Source organism: Numenius arquata, chromosome 29 (assembly GCF_964106895.1).
Source record: "Numenius arquata chromosome 29, bNumArq3.hap1.1, whole genome shotgun sequence".
Taxonomy (NCBI): domain Eukaryota; kingdom Metazoa; phylum Chordata; class Aves; order Charadriiformes; family Scolopacidae; genus Numenius; species Numenius arquata.
The window spans coordinates 1,588,940-1,610,613 of record NC_133604.1 but is presented as its reverse complement, the minus strand read 5'-3'; the positions used below and the strand labels follow the sequence as shown (position 1 = coordinate 1,610,613).

The 21,674-nt window shown below is 59.1% G+C and overlaps 1 protein-coding gene across 1 annotated transcript in view; it reads right to left on the bottom strand.

Annotated features, from left to right (window-relative positions):
• The window catches only part of ASIC1 (acid sensing ion channel subunit 1), a 17,278-nt gene extending 3,576 nt beyond the window's left edge, over positions 1-13,702 (bottom strand). The window contains exons 1-2 of the mRNA XM_074164937.1: positions 13,338-13,702; positions 12,042-12,237 (exon numbers count right to left, since the gene is read on the bottom strand). Coding sequence (XP_074021038.1) covers positions 12,042-12,237; positions 13,338-13,702 — 561 coding nt within the window. The remainder of the gene's footprint in view (positions 1-12,041; positions 12,238-13,337) is intronic.
• Positions 13,703-21,674: the final 7,972 nt, after the last annotated feature.

Below are 21,674 nucleotides of genomic sequence, written 5' to 3'. Positions count from 1 at the left end.
GGAGGAGAGGAGGAGCGAGGGGCGGTTCTGCGGGCTCCCCAGGTCCCCCGGGACCGGCCAGCTGCGGATGCAGGACGGAGCAGAGACATCGCCGGCTCCAGGAGCACCGATGTGTTGGCAGGTCCCGGTGCTGCCTGGGGTTCCTGAGGGGCTGCCGGCTCCGTCAAACATGGGTGTCCATGGTTGTGTGTGCAGGCCCCCGGTGTGTGTGTATCTGCACCGCATCCTCCATCCTCGCTGTGGGGAGCGCGGCCCTGGCAGCCCGACCGGCTGCTCCAGCCAGGCCCTCCCTGCCGGCTGCCGGGCTGTTTCCGGAGCCGCCATATGCCAAGCTCACAAGCTCTTCATCAGGGCAACCGGAGCCAGAGGTTTTCCCAAAACGCCTGTGACACCCTCATGCTGCAGCGTCTGCCCTGGTGGTGCCAGCAGGGGCAGAAGGACGCTCTCACGGTGCTCATCCTGCACCGGCAGCACCTGTCCCTGGGGGCTCATCTCCCCGTGCCGGGGCAGTGAGGTAGATGATGTCTGGAGTGGCGTGAGGTCCATCCTCCTCCAAACCAGGGCTGGTTTTGGCAGGATTTGGGCACTGCCATGGTGACTCCTTCTGCGGGTCCCAGCCAGCGTGCAGGGTGTTGCCTCGTGCTTTGGATCCCCATGGGGCATGGGGAGCCACCGCTTCCCCTGGGGACGGCGTCCAGGCCTCGCGCAGCTGAGCTGGGACTGGGGGTCCCCGTGGAGGCAGCCCCGAGGTGGGGTGGTAGGATGGAGCTGGCGGCTGGGAGCAGAGGCATCTCCTCCCTGCAGCCCTGCAGCAGCACAGCCCCTTCTTGTGGTTTGCTTTTTTCCTGCACTCAGCACTTCATAAAAGCATCCAATGCGACCACAGAGCAATCTCCAGCCCCATCCCAGCACCACAGCCGCCACCGCTGGCCCAAAGGGAGGGGAGCATCTAAATACGGCAGTGCTTCAATGCGCAAGAGCTGGTCGGCAGGTTTTGGCCGATGTCCGGCTGCGATGAGCACACCCCAGCCCATCGGTTCAGCTGCTCTGTCTCCTTCCCCGCACACACCACAGGACCCCTGGTCCCTGAGCACGTCCCGGCTCATGGACACGGGCACCACCAAACCTGGGGACCAATACAACCAGGAAACTTGTACAAATCTGAGCTGATACCAGTGCAACGTTATCTGCTCTTCCTGAGCAAGTGGTGCTGGTGTAATGGGCAGGATGTGCGCTGGGGATCCCTGCCAGGGCAGTCTCAGCCAAGACGATGACCGATGATGCGACAGCGGGTTGTCCCTTGAGGGGCCATCCTGGGGATCCCCAAGCTCAATATTCCCAAAGGGCCCTTGTGTAAGAGGGACGATGGCAGTTGGCACAAAGCTGGGGACACTGTCAGCACCCAGGAGAAAGGGTGGGTGACCTTGGGGACAAGCGCCAGAACCATGGGATGAAATTTCATAAAGCTGAGAGCAAGGCTGCACATTCTGGGAGCAACCCAGAGTCTGAGCTGGAAACTCATCCTGGGAAATGGGACCAGGGAGGCGGATTGGGTGGCTGGGAGCCACCATGCCATGGGGACCAGGTCACCTTTGCCTTTGACAGAGATGAGCTGCAGCTGTGCCGTGGGCAGGGCTGGGCTGTAAAGGCATCAGGGCTTCATCTGGGGTTTGTCTGGGGCCACTGGGCTGGCTCAGCCCTGTGGGGGCAAGCTGGGAGCAAGCTGGGCTCATCACACACAGAGGATGCTTTTGGCAGGGAGTGAGCAGGTACGACTCGCTTGGGACTTCTGGGAGTGGGATTTCTGGTGTTCCCCAGCTCTGGGACAGAGAGTTTCTGTGCAGTGTCTGTAGGGGGGAAGAAGGAAAATGGAAGAGAGGGCTGAAGGGGTTTGTTTAGCCCTGGCAGGGCACCGAGAGGCGAGTGGTGCTGCCCAGGGCCCTGTGGGACAGTCCCTGACGGTGTGAGCGAGGGGCAGATCTGATCCTATGGCAGCAGGAGGTTTCATGTGTCTTCTTGGGAACAATTGCATCAGGGAGAGGGAGATGCTGTAATGAAAACACTCCATCATCGGTTGGGGCCATTAACCTGCCTTGCTCAGCTTAAACAGCTTGCGGAGAGCGCTGGGGCTGGTTCCCAGCAGCGGTGAGGATGAGCACTGCCCCAGCTCCGGTTACCACTGCCTGTCCCAGCATTGACACTCGAGCTGGGGTGAAGGTGACCGGGGACAGTCACAGCCAGGAGCACGGTGGCACCGGTGCCTGGGGAGTGAGTCCTGACCCCACGACTGGGGACAAACCGTGGCCGTGTCCCCATGTTGCAGGCAGGGGGGTGCTGTCCTGGTTCGTGCAAGTTTTTTGGAGATGCTGGAGGAGTCTTTGGGCTCGTTCCAGCTCCTCCCTCGCCGGGAGTTATTTTTACCCTCTCTCAGGTAAAGCTTTGGTGGGGGAGAGGGATGGGGGATGCTATAATTAGCCGTGACATCAGCCCCCGTGGCGGCGCGTGCTGGGATGATGCCACCACACCCTGACCCACTGCTGTGGTCCAGGGATGCTCGATGCCCTCCCCTACCACAGCGAGGGACGCGGGATGGTGAAAGGAGCCTGGTTTTTCCTGGCTCCGGCATAGTGTTTGGCCACTGTCCTGGGGTGGTTCGGCCCCGCTCGCTGCTCTGCAGCTCGTCACGGGCCCGGGAAAGGAGGTTCCCCGGAGCGGGGGAGCACGGAGGCGGCAGGGGGGGAAGCAGGAGGGGGATTTGACGGCAGCAACAGCACATTTCACAGCCTGTCACGCTTTAATGGCAGAGGAGATCAAAGCCGGGATGGAGTTATTCATAGAGATAAACCAGTCCCCGAGGAGGCGAGGAGAAAACAACATTGCAAGCTCTGTTATCCCAGGCCTGCAAGCGGCAGCCCGGCCCTGGGGAGGCTGTCGCAGAAAGCGCCCGGGGAGCTGGACCCTCTTGGTTTTGTAACTGGGCTCTGCCTGTCCCTGGCAAGGACCGGCTGAGCCGTGGCTGAGCTGCCTGCGCCGAGCCCAGAGGTCGGAGCTGCTGGTGGGGAGGGATGAGATGGGGTGCAACTGGGAGCAGGATTTGTGGGATGGATATCTGGTGGGGCAGATGGGCAGCCTACAGCTGGGTGCATTGCATTGGATGGGAGGAAAATCAGATTTACGGTGTGCCTTGGCACCATGAAGGTGCTTTGCAGCTCCCGGAGCTGCCAAGACGGTGGTGGTGGCACCTGCAGTGCCTCCATCGCCGCTCGGGGCAGGATGAGCTGCTTCGGGACGGCTCCGCAGCCACAGATCCTGTCCCCGACCCCAGTGAGAGGCAGAGCCGGGGCAGCCGAGCAAGGTGGGATCACCCGGGTGGCTGGGATCTCTGCCGGGACTAATTCTGCCACCCCTTATCAGATGCTGCCACCTTGCCTCCGCTCGCTCCGCCAGCCAAGCCGGGCGCAGCTTGTGTTATCCGGCCCTTTATCCTCCAGATTAGACGCTTCACAGTGGATTAGCATGTCACATTCTAATGCAGAAAAATTGATGATTAAAAAGGAGTTTTTCCTCTGTATTATTCCCCACCTCCGCCTCCTCTCCACCCTGTCCCCGCGGCCCCAGGCAGCCCAGCCCCAGCCGTGGGGACCAGTGATGCTGCGGTGCTGGGGAGCCCCATCCCTGGCTTGCACTGGGGATGGGAAACCAAAGGTGCCTTTTTGGGACTGGGCAGGGCTGTCACGCTCCGTCCCGGCTGCTTTTGGTGGCAGGGCTCAGGGTGGAGGGACCGGGTGCTCCAGGTCCCTGTGCCATCCTGCCCCGGGTTATCGGCTGCAGACACGGCATCTGCAGCTCAGGACTTTAATAAAAAGCACATTATGGTGAGTAATGCGCTAAGTGGACTTCATTATGGACCCGGGGCCTCCCTGGCTCCCATTGTTTCATATGATTTCATATCAGACGAGCTTTATCTCCTCTCCAAAAGCTTCCATTTAAACTCCATTAATCTTTCAAAGCTTCCCTGGTCCAGCACTGCCAAGCACTTCCCAGCCAGCCCAGCCGGGTGCTGGCGCTGCTGTCCCGGGCACAGAGGTCACCTGCAGCCCCGCTGGCTCGAGATCCCTGGGGGGCTCAGTCAGGACGCCCCCCCCAGCTCCATGGGCGGTCAAGTGCGTACCTGCGGCCGGGCCCTTCGCTGCGCAACCCCTGTGACAGCTCCCACACCACCTTATCCTTCTTGTCGGGGATCTATTTACGCTCCTATAATTGAAATAGTTTGTAACGCTGAGAGCTTTCTGGGTGATTTACCCACTGGCGGTGTCCCCTTGTGCCGTGGGGGGGTCACCGGGGCTGTGCTGGCTCCTGCCCTGCCGGGATGAGGAGGATGCTGCCGAGGTGATGCTAATTCCCAGGCGGCTGGGATTATCCTGTGCGGACACTTATCCCAGTGCTTTTCCATGTTTCCTGCCGATCACGAATTACCCATAAGCAGGTTGCAATTTTTTCCAACATCCTTCACAATTGCTCAGACAGTTTGTGCAAGCAGATTCAAGCCGACGGTTTTATTGGTGGTGGTGGTGGGAATTGTACTCCTATCTGGTTTTCTTGCTGCGTTCGCTCGCTCTGGCTCTGCACGCATCACGGTTTTCAAATCTAATCTAATCCAAGCAGGGTGGATACGCAGCCCCAGCGTGTGACTGCTCTTGATGGGTCTCCCCGTCGTTCAGCCGGGCTCTGGGACTGCCAGGAGAGCAAGGAGAAAGGGGCTTAAAATCCCCAATAAATCAGAGGGAGAGCGGGGAGCACCCTGCCCCAGCGCCGTCCCGCACCCCGTCTCTGTCCTTATGGTAAGAGCCTGGACGCGGATGCACCAAACCCTCCATACAGCACCAAAAAAAAGAAAAAAGTTCAAAAAAATAAATAAAAGGTTATACTATCCAAGTGTCGGGGCTTGTATAAATAAATAAGAGCTGAGATGGTGAGGAGCTCCTTGAGTCATGGTTGTTTCGGGAATTGCAGTGATGCCTGCTGCTTAGAGAGCCCCGGCTCCGGCCAAACTCTCTGCAGGCAATAAAACAAAGGCGTCTATAAAAAGCCAGATAAATTAAAACCAAGGCAAAAGGCCGCGAGACAGTTAATTTCCCGGATCTCCCTGTGGAGATCTCTGCCTCCTGCACGGCTCCACATGCTCAGGGGACCTGTCCCCCTCTGCCCCGGCGTCCCCCCACTTGATATTGGGGGGAGGGAAGGTGGCACCGGGAGGTTTCCTGGGCAGATTCTTTGAAATACTCACTGTCAGCAAAGGCGCCATGTGCCTCACGGCTGCTCCGGATAAAGACCAAAGGGAGACTAAATGAGAACAATTCAGAAAAATCCCACATTCTGGTGGTCCAGGGCTGCATTTCCAGCCTGTGGCTCCCTTGGGAGCTGGTGTCCATGAAACACACGTGCCCAGGGTACCCTGTCCCCAGCTGTGACACCCTTGTCCCCATTGCAGCCGGATAGCACTCGAAGGTCTCCTCATCTCTTCCAGCAGCCACAGACACCATTAAAGCTTATTAATAATTAATAATTCATTTGTTAATGATTCTTTATGTGCAAAGGCATCGCAAGAGGAGCAGGAATGGCCTGAGGTGCATCGGAGCCGCTCCAAACTCTTGGCATGACACCTCTGGGTGTTCAGAGCACGGCTGTGCTGCTGTGCACCGGGACTCTGGCCATGCTGCTGGGGCTGGATGCTGCCCCTGGGCAGGGCCAGGGACTAAATGACCCCAGCTGGGCCTGGTCCTCATCCTGCGTGTCATAGAATTATAGAATGGTTTGGGGTGGAAGAGACCTTGAAGGCCATCCAGTGCCACCCCCTGCCCTGGGCAGGGACACCTCCCACCAGACCAGGTTGCTCCAAGCCCCCTCCAACCTGGCCTTGAACCCCTCCAGGGATGGGGCAGCCACAGCTTCTCTGGGCAACCTGGGCCAGGCTCTCACCACCCTCAGAGTGAAAAATTTCTTCCTGAGATCTCATGTAAATCTATCCTCTTCCAGTTTGAAGCAATTACTCTTCATCCTATGGCCCCCCTCTCTGATCCAGAGTCCCTCCCCAGCTTTCCTGGAGCCCCTTTAGGGACTGGAAGGGTCTCCAAGGTCTCCCCGGAGCCTTCTCTTCTCCAGGCTGAACCCCCCAACTCTCTCAGCCTGTCCTCCCAGCAGAGGGGCTCCAGCCCTCCCAGCATCTCCGGGGCCTCCTCTGGCCCCGCTCCAACAGGTCCATGTCCTGATGTTGGTGGCCCCAGAGCTGGAGGCAGCACTGGGCGGGGGGGTCTCCCCAGAGCGGAGCAGAGGGGCAGAATCCCCCCCCTCGCCCTTCTCTCTCCTCTCCTAATCGCCTGCCGGGGTGGGTGGGAGCGATGTTGTTCAGTGCTTAGATGTTGGAGGCGCTAAATGATTTCCCTGCTCTGTTGCAGAGCTGCTAATGAAGCGGCTGCGAGGCACAGGCACGCGTCGGCCTCCCGCCAGGCCGGGCCCAGCGCCGATGTCCTTGGCCCCCTTGTTCCTGACCCTCTTCTGCACCAGCTCAGCCAAGACCACGGTGGGCTTGGTGGCCCTGCTCCCATGCAGCGACAGCACGGGGGTCGCACGGCGGCGTCACTGTCCCGCTGCAGAATGAGTGTGAAATGCAACCAGCTTCACAGGCAGAGTTGCCGTCTCCACGTGAGTGCCAGCATGGGGTGAAAAAGCCACGAGCAGCCGAGGGATCCCCAGTCCTCCCGCCTGCACCCTGTGGGCAGCCGGGTCTGGAAGAGCTTGGATGGAGCTAGGGAAAGGAGGCAGCCAAGGAGCAACACTCGCCGGCGTCTCTGCTCCGCGCCCGAGGGCTAAACGGCTCACGGCTGCTTTCTGGATGATTTGCTTTGAGCAAAATACCATGATACTTGAAAGTCTCCGAGCTGCAGATGAGCTGACGGAGTCGGGGTGCTCCCGACCCGCTGTGCTTCCCAGGAGAGCCGAGTCACCACCAGCAAAAGGCTCCGGTCCCGTCCGCGGCAGCGGTCCCACGCCTGGCTGCTCCTCTGCTCCATCACCTCCAATTATTTTGCACCAGGCAGCCCATGCCCCTCTGGGTTTGCTCCGTTTGTCTGGAAAATGAAGCCACCTCTGGGGTCAAATGATGCTGCTGTTCGACAGCAGAGAGGGGCTGAGGCGGAGGGTGATCCCGGCCCTGGGGAGCACCACCGGGATGCCGGAGGTGAATCGCCGCTCAGAAATAACAGATACATGCGAGCAGTTTCAAACGCTTATAAGTTATTTAGGAGCCCATGTGCCACTTTAAAAAGTGATTTACATAAATCACTTGAATGTGTTACAGAATTTGTAAATGTGCCGGCTCCACTGGGCACCGTGGTGGGAGCCGCTGGGGCTCAGCGTGCTGCCGGGGATCGGCCCCAAACCAGGAGGACGACGTTATCTGGGGCCAGTGGCCGTCCCTGCCACTCACACTTGGTCCCCAAGTTGTTTTTTCCAGAGCCAGATGGACCCAGGAGGTTTGTTTATTAACTGTCTAAAGCTTCAGGAAATATCTGGGTATCAGCAATTCCCGCGCCCGGTCTCTCCAGCTGTGTTGGAGATGCTTTTCACTCCAGCTCTATGATTATCCACTAACGCTGCGCCGCGGGGGAGCTCCGCTCGCCGTGGGGCTCCTGGGCTTGTGACTGCTGCAGCTCCGAGCGGGGCCATGGGGAGCCATGGGCCGGACGCCTGGGTCCCTCCGTGGGTGCTGGGGTATGGGTCCCGTGGGGCTGAGGGTCAAGGCAGAGCAGGGAGACCAGCAGCACTCCCTGGTTGACCACCCTGAGACCAGCAGCGTGCCCCATTGCACCCCTCCCTCCGAGCTCCCACGGGGGCTGGAGGACACCCCGGCACCCATCAATGGGGCGGATTTTGATGACATGAGGGGTATTTGCAGGGGGAAAAGCCACGCTGCTGCTGAGGAGGCAGGAGGTGACCCCAGCGCACCCCGGCTGGAGTGATGTGGGCTAAGCAGGGGGTTCAGAGGGGTGCAGATGGGCTTTGGGGGTCCAGAGAGACATGCTATGGGGTTTAGCAGGGTACAGGGGGCACAGCGGGGTGTAGAGAGGCATGGCAGGATCTGGTGGGGTCCAGTGGGGTTCTCCAAGGTGCAGTGGGGTTCCGAGGGGCACTGGGGAGGCTCAGCAGGGTGCAGTGGGATACAAGATGCTGCTCTGTTCTCCATCACAGCAGCTCCCGCATTGCTCCGGGGATGGGAGGAAGGAGGAGAGGAGGAGTGTGGTCAGGGTTCGCTGGGGCTGCTCCAGACCTTCCCTGTTCCCTCCCTTGCTCTTCTGCCGTGCACTTGCTATTTCCAGGGCAGAGGATGCAGAATCCAATGAAAGAGGCAGCGGCATGATCTCCATGTCAAACTCAATTCTCCCTAGTTCCAGCTCAGCCCCGGAGCCTCATGGAAAAGGTCCAGAGGTCTTAATTCTCTGCAGTTTATCGAGGATGTCCCGTGCGCTCTGCCCCAGGGCTCCCAGGCCAGGCTCAGCCACCGTGCCCTGAAGCAGGACAGTGACAAGGAGTTGGGGACATGGCTCTCCCCCGGGACGGGCTCACGGGGTGTCAGAGGGAAAAGCTGCAAATGCACATTGCACCGCCCCAGGCACGGCATCGCCCCTGGCTGCACCGACCCCTGAAAAGGGGCCTCATGAGCTCAGGGCACCGTCCTGAGGTTTAACGCTGGTTTTACATGGGGCAGCCCCAATTCCCATCCCACAGGCCATACTGGGACGTAGAAAGGAAGCTTATCCTCTGGGTTTCTGCTTTTTCCCTGGGCTGGAAAGAAAAATAATGGGGTTTAGAGCCCAGGGACAGGACTCCTGGGCTTTTTCCTTGCTGGGAGAGGAGCAGATCCACAGGGGATGAGCAGGGCTCCAGGGGCTCTTTGCCGGCACAGGGAGGGAGAGGAAACGCAAGCTGGGAACTGATGGGGCTGTGCATTCCCGCAGAGGAGCGAGGGCTTGAACTTATAAATAATGAAGTAGCAAGCGTGAAACATTGATCTCTGCTGCTAATGAGCACATCGGGGAGCGCAACCCCAAAACGTAAAGGTGTGATTTCCCCCTCCCCACAAAGGAGAACCAGGTGGCCGCCCCCTGCCCACCCCATGCGTGGCCCTGTGAGCACGAGGCTCTGGGCACAGCCCCGGTGATGGGGACATCCTCAGCCTGTGCCCCTCAGGGCACCAGCCCTAAGGGGGGTCAGGACTTGCCCCTCAGCCTTGTGTTTTCCCCTCTGGGCTTTAAGGCCGTGCCAGGATTTTGGGTTTGGGGAAGGAGATGGCTGCACTGCCCTGTGTGTCCTCCTCCCCATCCTGGACTGCTGCGGTGGGGGAGCTCTGGTGGGTGCCAGACACCTCCACGGTGCTGGAGGGGCTGTAAAGGGTCAGGGCAGAGCTGGGGTGGCCAATTGTTTCCCCCTGGGTCTTCTTTGAGGGTTGAATCCCCCAAGTCTGAACCTGGCCAGCTTCACCTCTGTCCCTGGAGCACCTCTGCATCCTGCACGCGGCTGCTGCTGGGGAGGCCCCAGCCCCTGTGGTGGGTGGAGATGGAGGGGGATGAACAATGCCAGGGACCCCCTGTTGTGTCCTGATGATGACACAGGATGAAAGAGGAGGTGGGAAAAACCCGTATAATCCCAGGATGGGCTTCCCCACGGCATCCAGCATGAGCCCCATCTGCCAGGGGATCCTGTCCTGGCTGCAGAGCAATGCCGTGCGCTGGGGTGGGGGGGCTGAGACCCAGCCCCCCAGGGTGCTCCTGGGTGGGTGCATGATGGCGGGCACACAGACAGTGCATCCAGCACTCGGGGGTGCCTGGGCTGCTGTGGCTGACCCCAACAATGCTCCCCCCTCCATCCGGCACTGCGAGGTGGGGGACACGGGCAGGGGGCAGCTCCTGCCACCTTATTGTCACCCCGGATATTTCAGTTACGGCAACCCCTCATTTGCATTCGCCGCGTCTCCCCCGAGCCCTCCCTTCTGCCGGGGACAGATAACGCGGGAGCCGCGGCGCGTTGGGGCCGTGGTGCTGGCGGCAGAGCCGTGGTTCTTCCCGTCGCCTCCTGCGCCGGCTGGCATCAGCATGCAGCCAGCATCGCCCCGGCGGCCGCTTGCCCCCATGCCGTCCCCATGGCCCCCCGGCTTTCCCCACGGGCCACTGCACCCAACTTAAATGGCTGCAAAGGGGAGAGGTGCAGGGAGAGGACCGACACGCATCCCTGCCTGCACTCAGGCAGCTCCCCCTGGCCTGTGGGGTCTGGGCAACCCAAAAATCCTCCCTGGCAAATCCCCCCTCCAGACACGGCATCTCCTCTCTATCAGCAGGAGGAGAAGGGCAGCACTGGCTGCAAAAGCACCCGCTTGGGGCATCCCACTGCCTGGACGGTGCAAGGGGCTTCCCGAAACACAGAAGTGAAGACAGCGCCTGCCCAGGGCGGGGGGACCCCCATCGGGGCAGCTCGGGCTGGGGGGATGGTGGTGCCTCACTGGGTGATGGACCCCGGCACCCACCAGCCCCGACCAGGGCCACCAGGCCCAGAGCATCGCGGAGCCCAGCTCAGCCCAGGCAGACTGGTCCAAACTGGGAGTGGTGAGGCGGCAGGAATTAACCCATCAAACAAATCCCTCCAAAGGCTTCCATGAGCCCCAGGACCCCCACGCAGGGACGGGGCAAAGGTTTCCTGAACAGCTCAGTGAGACCGGGGGGGCTGCTGGGACCCCGGGCACAGGCAGCACCGTCCCCAGCCCCGCCATGCACAGACCTGCCTGGGCAAGGCTGCAAGGGGAATCCAAAGAGCAACATAAATATAGCACAGAGCCAGCTTTTTCTAATCAAATCTATTAAATCATCCCAACCTGCTTGCAAGGAATAATCCAGGCAGGAATAACAAACCAGCTGTGAGTCTATTTTGCTTTTGCCATTGGAGGGGATGCAGAGAGCAGGGTATTTGGGCCCTGACAGATGAAGGTAGGGAGCCGAGATCACAGCTCCTGAGGATGCTTCGGCGCAAAAAACACGACCATGCATTGGGAAGAGCCCGACGTCAAAACCGGCGGGTGGCTACAGGCACACTGGGACCGGCCCCGCTCACCAGCCCTGGCTGGAGAGGATCCAGCCCCCTCCGGGCTGCAACTTGCCTCCATTTAACACAACGCCTCATGGTTGACAACAGAGAACTGCTCTATGTAAAGAGCCTGTCAAGGGAATTTAATGCAGATGACTAAAATCACCCGAATTATGCCAGGACCCAGGCAGCAGCCCCGCGGATGCCCAGCCAGGGCCTCGGCATGCTCGGTGGCTTCGTACTCACTTGGTGTGGCATACAAGTGGGACACCCCTCAGCTGGGGATGAGGATGGGGACCCCGAACAGTGCAGACCCACACGCTCCATGCTGGAGCCGGCTCAGGAACAGCCACCCTGGCTGCCAAATTTATTAGGCAGCACCCGAATAGCCGGCACTGTTTAATTCCCAGCTGGATGGGGGAGAGGCAAGCGCAGGGGGATAAAGGCTTTATTGTCCACTGGATCCGTGCACCAGCATGAGATGCAACCTCTGTGGTGGGGCACAACGCTGTACCGTGCCACCGGGACCTGCCTCCCCCAGGGACTGTGGGGCTCCCATAGGTCCCCACCGGCCATCGCCATGGCTCTCCCTGCGTTTCCACTGGTGCCATCTCACTGCGAGGCAGTTCCCAGCGTGAGGTTTCCAGCCCAGCACGCACAACCCTGCTTTGCAGAGCCCAGGAGATCCTGGGGAGCTTTGACCGCATGGGAGTACCCCGTGCAGCCGCACTGAGCAGCTCCTGGGGAGCACCTGGACCTCCAAAACCCAGCAGCATCCCCTGGCATCCCCTTAATGAAGATGCTGCTGGTCCTTTCCAAGCTGAAAGGAGGTAGGAGCGGCTACAGGCAGACAAACACCCTCCTTGCATTGAGGAAATGTGGCATTGGGCCGGGGCTGCGCGGGCACTCACCACTTTGAAGTCTTCAGGGGTGCATTGCTCCCCACGGAAGAAGCAGGACAGCAGCATCTCCCGGATGTCATGGCCAGCCCGGTCATAAAACTCCAGCATGTTGAAAGGTTTGGGCTTGAAGTTTCGGAAGTTCGCCTTGTCCTGCAGGATTTCCAGCTGCTTCTCGTCAGCGGTCTGAGTGTCTGGGATCTCGTATCTTACGGGAAAGAGCAGGCAGAAGCTCAGGCCCGATCATGGCAACTGCTCCCAACAGCAAAAGCCATTTGGGCTTCACACGAGCTACTCCTGCCCTGACCCCAGTGTGGCCTCAACAAAGTCCCAGACACTTTGCATGTGGCACTTTCAGGATATTCAACAGCACAACGTGGCCCAGAGGCACATGAGAGATGGCAGAAGGATGGTGAGGGTGAGGAGGAGAAGCTGGGCAGTGGCAGTGTCCATGCACCAAACCCGTCCCACTTGCCCCAGAGCTGGTCCTGCAGCACCAGCCCTGGTTGAGGTCAGCCTAGAAGCCTGGCCTGTGCCCTTGGTGGCATCACAGCTGCAGGCAGTGGCCTCACTGGGATGTGGGCTGAGTGTGCTGGGTCTCAGCCCCCACTCTCGTGGCTGCAAAGCCCTCCCTGGGGCATGAGCAGGGGCAGCGGTAAAGCCCCTTGGCAAATGGCACGGGCAGGGAGTGCGCCTGGCTGCTGGCACCAGGCTCTTGGCAGTAGCTTGGCAGGACCAAGGAGCTGCTCCAGCCATGGGGCTGGGGAGGATGGGCAAGGGGCTGCCCATGACCCCTGCAGGGTCCCATGGCTCAGGGGATGGCACCGATCTCCGGTCCTGGTGTGTGGCTTCACCTGCTGGCATCCTCGGCCTCGTTGCATGTGTCAGGCACCCAGGACATGGTGTTGGAGCCGTGCATGTTGGATCTGCCCCACAGCCATCCCAGGGTCACCCTGGCCCTGCTGCATGTGCTGTGCACCAGGGACAGGAGCCATGCATGCCTCATCTGGCTAGGGCAGCTCCATCATGGAAGCCACATGCCCAGGAGCAGTAGCAGGACCTGGTGGCTCCTCGCTCTCTGCTGCAGGCAGTGTCACACAGCGGCCACATCCAGCTGCAGAGCTGAACTAACTCAGCATCCGCTTCCTCACGGAGACTAAGGAGATGCCGCCCACACCAGTCATGGAGTGCACCTCTCCAGTGCTTGCTGCCCCACATGGCACGGGGCTGGTGAGGTGGCTGGTGCCACACGCTTGCCCTGGCACATGGAGACATCAGCTAGGGCCACCTCCGAGCACCAGTACCCACCTGTTATTGAGCAGGGCGAGGAGCTCACCGGCGTGGTACAGGTCGTTCTTGGTCACCCGGCTGAAACGAAACTCGTTGAGGTTGCAGAAGGTGACGGCGGGGAAGGTGAGCCTGGTGGCCGCCACCTCATCCAGCTTGGTGACGTGGGGGTAGAGGAAGTAGTACTGGATGCGGTTGGTGCAGACGAGGGCGAGCAGTGCCAGCGAGCCCAGGAAACACAGCGCCCAGACCACGCGCTTCAGCGACAGCCGCTCGTATGAGAAGATGTGCGAGAGCCCGTGGAGGGTGGAGCTGCTGGCGAAGGCCTGGATGCTCACCGGCTGCCCGCTGTCCACCTCCTCCTCATCCACCTTCAGGTCCATCATGGTCTGTGCTGGCACCCCGGGGCGGCCACTCTGCTAAGAAAGGAGCCCATAAGTGCTCGGTGCCATGGTGGCCTCGTGGGTGCTGCCACTGCCCGGCCCATGGCATCCCTGCGCAGGGATGCACCCGGCAGCCCTCGCACGGGGCAGATGCTTTGCTGCATCCTGCTCTTCCCCCCAGGCCTATATATATATATATATATACATATTTCTACACACATACACATACATGTATGTATATATATATATTTTCACACATATGTGTGTGTATATATATTCACACATATGTCTGTGTATATATATGTTCATACATACATGTGTGTGTGCATATATATATATTTGGGTGCAGCCTCGCATTTCCTCCCCTCCCACCTCCTCTCTGCCCTCTCCATCCCATGGCAGGACTGGGGTGTCATGCTCCCCCCAGCACCTTGCAGTACCCACCCCTCCCACCTGCCCCCCCTCCCCGCTCCCCCTCTGCCTCCCCCAAATGGCACCGGCGCATCAACGAATAGATGAAGGAATCGAGGATGCAAACCTGGAATCAGGGCCGGCGGCCACGGCCGGAGCTGGGCTCGTTCTGCCGCTGCGACGCGGGTGCCGGGGCTGGGATGAGCCTCCCTCCACCTCTCGCTGCCGGGTGGGAAGACGGGAGCGGGAGAGGCGCAGGCACGGAGGGCGCGAGAGGCACCGAGCCCGGCAGCGGCGGGCGAACCGGAAAAGAAGAAGGGGAATAAAAATAGCCTCGGCGGTACCTTGGTGCAAGCGTGGGAGCGGGGATGCACCGGGGCCTCGCTCAGTGCCGTGCGGGAGGACCAGAGGCGACCATCACCGGAGAGGAGGCAGCTGCCGGGTGCGAGGAGAAAAGAGGGGGAGAAGGAAGGCGAGCAGGAGGCTGCTTCCCTGCCAAACACATGGATACCTCCCCCTGTGGCTATCTGGGAGCTGGTGATTTCTTCAGATGCATAATCCGCATGAAGTCATTGTCTGTGCGCTGGTGGGGCCGGAGGCCGCGGAGGGGTGCCGCAGGCCGGTGGGCAGCGAGGAGGAGGAGGAGGAGAAGAAGGAGGAGGAGGAGGAGGAGGGAGAGGCGGAGGAGCGGGGCGCTCCAGCGATTGCAGGCTCTGGCAGGGGCTGTTGGTGCTGCTGGCGTGTGCATGTGGGTAATGTGTGTGTGCGTGTGCCTGCGTGTGCCGCTCCCATCCCCCAGCCTTACAGTGATGCTCCAGCTCCTCGCTCCGCCGGAGCCCCCCCCAACCCCCCCAGCCATCCCTGACCCAGCTCTGCCCTGCCACGGCCTCCACCACCATCACAGGCATCACCCATGGGTGGCCCCAGACAACCTCGGGTTGGTCCTTTTTGGGAGGACTGATGGTGGGCACCTTCCAGCCCTTCCTGGCCGCCTGCTCGGGGGGGGCAGCGGGGCACCGTGGTGCCTTGAGGGTCTGTCCCGGGCTCATTGGGAGCAGCCCCGCTCCTCTCTGCCCACTGCATGGTCCCCAGCACGACGCTCGCTGCGACGGGGACAAGACCCTGCCGGAGGCACTGGGCTCCTGCCCCACACAGGACGTGCTGCCCTTCTCCCAGCTATTTGCCTTCTGCCATTTGCAGAGTCATCAGAAAAGTGCCAGTGTCCCCAGGGTGCCCCCCGGGGTGCTGGGTGCAGGGTGCTCTCCTCCTCCCAGGGCAGAGCAAGAGGGTTGGCAGCACTACCCATCTTCCCCCTCCCTCCCCGACCCCATCTCCTGCGTCACTTCCATCTGCTCCCCATCACTACCTGGGAGAGGGGGGTGCCCTCATCACCTGAGCCGAGCTGGGGGACATGCACCCTGCCATAGACCTCTGCCCAGCAGCCTGCCCACTGCTCCCAGTAAGGTGACTGCAGTCAAATGGAAAAGTGTTTCAACGTCGTTTACAAGGGTGATGTTGGAAAGGGGCAGCCAGACCCTAGGGGCGTCCCCACAAGCTGTCCCCCTGCCCAAAGGTGCCTTCCCAGCACGTGTCCCCACCTGAACCATGGCTAATGGGACCATGGGCAGTTTAGGGTATCGCAGGGTCAGACATGCCTACCCTGTCCCCAAATCCTGTGTCTCGGCCACTCTTGGTTTGGTCCCTTCCTGGAGCATCCTCTCCTAAACTGGGTCCTTGCCCAAGCAGGAACCCGGGGTTTTGCACTGGGACCTGCTTGGGGACATCTCGGGGGGACAGAGATGAGGTCCAGGGACACCCCCATGAGCCAATGCTCATTGCTGGGCACAGGGACAACCCTACCAGCGCTTGGAAATGTGGCTGCAAGGCTGGGAGAGTGGCATTAGCGGTTCCAGTTGGCACCAGCTCTGCCGTTCCCTTCCCCGCTCCGCTCTGCAGCGAGTCGGCATTGCTCCTTGCCTGGCCGACAACTGCCTGCTGATAGCCGTCTCTCCATTAGGGCTCCAGAGAGAAACCCGGAGAAGGATGTGCTGCTTGGATAAGGGATAAGAACATTGAAAAAGGGGTTGTTTTTTTCCTCCTCCCCCCACTGCCTTTTTTTTTTTCTCCTTCCAGATGAGAAGTCATTCTCTGCAGTGGTTTTATTGACAGTAAATCCACCGGCAGTGGAGAGGCTGCACGCAGGGAGGGATGGGGTTTCAGGTCGGAGCGGATGCGCACGTGGACATACTTGCAAGCCCTTGCTTTCCACCGCACAAGAAACCCCAGTGAAGTGGCTCTGCGTCTCTGAGCCACCCTGGCTGCAAAGAGTGTTTCCTGGGGATCTCAGGGGGCCTGAGCCCCTTGGGACCCTTTTCCTGCAGGAGCCAGGGAGGAGGCGAGCGGTCGGAGGAAACTTCCTTGCCACTGGCCCCCGGCCAGGAAGGATGCAGCTGCATCCTTGGAGTCGAGTGGAGCGTGGGGAGCGCCAGCATTTCCGCATTATTTTTCCGGGGAGCCACGTGAGGGTTGTGTTAATTCCTGCTGGGAGAGGCAGCGGGGCCAGCTGAGGGCTGTGCGATGGATGAGGAGCTAACAATTAGCCCCAAGTGATAATTGATAACAGCAAGACACCAGGCACCAAGGGTAGCGGGGTGCCAAGGGGTGGGCTGGGACCTGGGAGTGATGGGCAGTGGGGTGTGAGGAGGAGGTGGAGGTGGAGGAGGAGGAGGAGGACGACGACGACGTGGTGAGGAGCTGCTGTAGCTGTATCCTTCCTGTGCAGAATGGGTGCTCAGCCCCAGCTCAGATTCAGTAGCCAGGGCTCCCCTCAGGCATGCCCACAGATCCAATTAGCGTGAAAAAAGTAATTAAGGCAAGGTGCTGCAGTGCTGAGCCTCCCAGCGCAGGCTCCAGCAGACAGGCAGGCACCGGCGTGTCTTGGGAACACCTCGGGAGCTTGGGCCAAGGGATAACTCCAGCCCTAGCGCTATTTTCTCACTTTCCAAGCAATGTTTGTCCCTCCACCATGCACACCTCTGTTACGGAAACAAACTTCCACCCTGCTTCTTGGAAGAGCATCCCCAGGGCAAGGATGGGTTTGCAAGGATAGTGAAGAGATGCTTTTCCATGCTTTTTTTTTGGGTTATGCCCTGCTATCGTTCCCTCCATCGAGGCAGCCCTGGCTTGCAAATTGCCTCTTTATCTGCACTGTCCACCCAGCTGCTGCACAGGAGGCAATTTAATTCATAATGGTCTATTAAGTTCTGTGGGTGCTGGAGGTGCTGGGCACTGCCGCTTCCCTTTCCCAGAGCGTGAGGGCTCCGGGGGTGCCTTGGCCCTGCAATCTCCAGAATTGCATTGTGTATTTAAGGTGAGAAATTTAATTAAAAGACCACCCATATGGCATGCAACAAAGTCCTTTCTGCTTCCTGCTGGGGCCATGGAGGCAGTGCTTTGGTGTTGGGCTGCTCATTGGGAGGACGGTGCTGTCGTTAGCCCTGCGCTGTGAGCCCAGCGATGCTCTGACCCTTCACATCGGTGGGTTTTGTGAGGCTGGTGCAGTGTCTGACCCTGCAGCACTTTCTGTCACCCCATCCCATCCAGGCCAGAAATCCTGGGGGAGAAGTGGGAAAATTCAAGCCCCCCTTGAACCTGGGCTGAGTGACATGTAAAATATCTTCACAGCCGATCTCTGCTAATGGGTTGCAAATTGCTTCCATCAGCTCCGGTATTACAGATTGCTCATCTGAAATTGCTTCCAGGAGCCCATTTTGGGGCCAAACACTTCCTAGCTTGGGGAAATAACCATCACCATCATTAGCAGCAGTAAATTGTATTCAAATGAGGCACTGTGGGACCTTACTAGCACTTTTTACATGCGCTGGTGGGGTAGCTCCAGCATTAGGGGGCTGTTGGATACACAGGGGACTGGGCACCACTTCCCCCAGCCCTGAGAGCCGGCGTCCCCATCGCTCTGGGCTGCTCCTCGAGGCATTGCTTTGCTCCAGCTCTGAACCAAGAGCAGCTCCATTGCCTCCACGTAGGTCCTGGTAGAGGTCCAGGTCTTCCTAATTCATGAGCACATTGTTAATTATCTGCTGGAAGCCAAAGCCTCAGCATCTTGGTGAGACTAACGAGGCTATTAAAAGAGCTGTTTCTTGCCGTTGCTGGCTCTGGCTGGCCTGGAGGATGTTGCTGTCCCGGGTCGGCAAACGGAGGAAGAGATAACCTTGTGCTGCATCTTCTGGCTCCTGTTTGCTCTTGCCGTGTAAACCAAACCTAGCCATTTCTGACACCTTTCCAAAGGAAACCACCATATTGAAACCCTGAGAAATGAGAACCCAGCAGGAGCAGCTCGGTGATGCCGTGGAATTTCCGAATCAAGCATATCCCCATTGCACAAGCAGTGGGAGATGCGAAGGGTCAGAGACAGCTGGGGCAGAGGGTCGAGCCGCAGCCCCCAGTGCTGCTGCTCCCAGGAGCTACCAGCAGGGTTATCCCGAGCGAAAACACAACTGTTTAAAATCAGCAGTTTTGCTGCCTCCCCGCTCCGAGCTGCTGGGTCACTCGCCCCCGTGCAGAGTGTCTCCGTCTGATTTATGCCGTGTTGTGCTCTGCTCTCGCTCGCACCCGCTTGGCTCTCCCGGCGCGAGGAGCAGCCAGTCCATTAAACACTGAGTCATCCTCAGCGGCATTTAATTTTGTGAGGGGCAGCAGTTTGGATAATTAAAGGCCTCCGTGGCCAAAGCTGGCGGCTGTGGAGAGCAGGGCTGACGGGGAAGGCGAGGACGCCCAGCAGCACCGATTAATGGGGTGCCGCGGCGGCGAGGCCTCGGCAGAGAGATGGCTCCTCTATCCCACCCTCTTCTTCTCCTCCCTTGCATTTTGGGGTGGTTTTTAACCTTTTCCTTCCTCGGATGAGGGCTTCCTTGGTCAGGTGAGCGTAGTGATGCTCTGTGCTATTTCTGCCCAGATTAACCACGTCCTGATGGGATCTCCCGTGGGCAGATATGCTATCTGGAGGCCTTGGCTTATTAAAAGGACAAGCTGTTCAGGGAGCTGGTAATAAAGTCATGAAAGCTCTTATGAACCAGAGTTGAAGGCACTAATATCGCTGTGCTCTGCGTGGGTGAGAAATTAGACAAGAGTTCCTCCGTGCTGATGGTTTTTTTTTCCTCCCCCCTATTCATCTTTCTCAACAATTATCTTTTATTTTGATATCTTTCTATTTAAACCTTCAGAACCACGTTTGGGATAAAAAGGAGGCTGCATCGCTTAACAACCAGGCACCTTGCGGCGGGGGGGACCTGGAGACAGAGAGCGATGGGGAAGGGGGAAGGTGGCTTGGGCTCTCCTGGGGTTTCGGCAGCAGGAACCATCCCCAAGGGCCAGGAGAGAAACCCCCTGGGGCCCGTCTCCTGCAGGAAGACAGGTACACCTCCTCGCTGGCAGCCTCTGCATCTGTGTTGCACCAACATTGCACACCTGGGTCTGAATATCTGGGATTTCCTCCAGCTGTTCATCTTGTTGCTTGTCACCCTCGGATCTGGGTACCCCTCTCTGCCTGCTGTGTTTTTTACAGCCCCTCTAGGGCCATCTCTGCTCTTTTGCCATTCTGGAAATCTCGCGATCGATCAGCCGCAGCTTTCTGGAGTTGTGAACGGCACATCGCAAACCGAAGGCGGATGGAAACCCTGCAGAAAGTCACTGAGCTGAGCGTGTGGCTTCATTAGCTCGAGCAATTAGCGTGAGGCAATGCAAAACCACTGGCTGCTGCTCAACGACTGCCTTGAAACACTTTCCCCTTGCACCAGCTCCACCTTGGCTGGCTCCTGCCATCCGCGTGTTTCACCCTGTGTCCAGAAAACCCTCTCATCTGGGACAGACACATCCCAGGGGCTGCTCCCCTGGACCAGAGGGTCTGAAGAGACTTGGTCTGGATGGCGCCCACATCTGGAGTATGGGGCAGAGACCAAACAAACTCATTTCACAAAATGCTGGTCCACAGCTGGGTCGAGCAGGGATCCGTGCAGGAGTTGCCTGCGGTCCTGCAGCACTGCCCAAGGCCATCCCTCCTGGCCCCTTGTTCTCTTTGCCACTCTGATTCCTGTATCAGAAGCCGAAGACGTTTTGGAGCTGCATGAGAAGAAACGTCCCATGCCATGGGTGGCCACGCCGGTGTCCCTGTGGCCATGCCCAGCAAAGGCAACCCCCTTGCTGCAGTCCTGGGCCACGAGCGGGTACAGCATTGTGTATGTGCACAGAGGGGTGAGATTCTGGGATGCACAACGTGCAGTGCAGGGCAATGGGGTCCCCCAGCTCCTCCTGGGGTGCAGAACCAGCCCAGGGAGCCTGGATCCGCTTGTCTGATGCCATTTCTTTGCCTGCACTAGCCTGGCTTTGCTAGCGGCTGCTTGTCCCCACGTCCTTGTCACTGCCATAGAGCCCGGTCAGATCACATTTTCTTTTATTCCCTCTGACACTGGTTGTGGTCACAACAAAACTCATCTCATTAAGGAAACGCTGAGGATAGCTGGAAGGGGAAACGGATCCCCCCATCTGGTAAGTGCCAGGTCGGGCCAGTGGCCTGTGCTCACCGTGGCCCCGGGCACTGCGGAGCTGTGATGGAGAAGGCAGCTCGTGTGCCGTGGGTGTGCAAATGCGCACCAGCAGCCTGAGCCATCGCGCAGCAGGCAAAGGGTTAATCCTGCCGGCGTGCAAACATCCTCTAAACAGCACCGATGGGAGCAGAGCCTCTCCGCTTGCTCTCTGAAAGCTGGCAAACAAATTAAAGCAATGTTGCAACTAATGCGTTTCTTTGCAGCAGAGAGGAGGAAAAGCACCGCTCAAAGGCTGAGGAGACAAAGGCAGTGCAGATGGGTGCTGGGGGACACGGCGAGCGCCACGTGCTCTGCACTGCTTCGCTCGGAGCTAAGCTGAGATTGCTACAGCTCCGTGACAGCAGCTGGAATAACCTGGGGAGGATTTATGGGAACCACGTCGGGGCCAAAGGGGCAACTTGCCTGGGAAGGGCTGGAGCTGGAAGTTACTCCGGTCTTGCTGCTCCTTGGTGTTTGTGTCCCAGTTCTCTAGGAGGAATCGTGTTGTGCGGGGAGGGAAGCTATATGCATATAGCATATGCTCCAGGCATATAGATTAGTGTGTCTTCTCCCCAGCAGCTGCCTGACACACAGCAGTCCAGCAAAAATGAGGTCCCACTTGGCTTCTTGTGCTCTTATTTGCCTTGAAGAGAAATTAAACAGAGAGATGTAAATCCCCTAAAACAATTTAATGAAGCTGGTGGCTGCAGTGGCCCCGGCGGAGCCAGGTCTGGGGCTGGTGGGTGCCTGGAGGAGGAGGCTGCTTGGCACAAGTTTGGTGGCGGGGAAAGAGCTGGTGGAGTTGGGCAGCCTGTTGTTTGAGGGCTGCTGCTGGTCCCCGGCACAACCCTATCGTTGTCCCCTGTTTACAGAAATGACACGTTTCTCCCATTATAAATGGGGGGCTTTGCTGTCCTCCCCCAGCAGCCCAGCTCATGCAAGGAGCAGATGGAGCCCATCTTGAA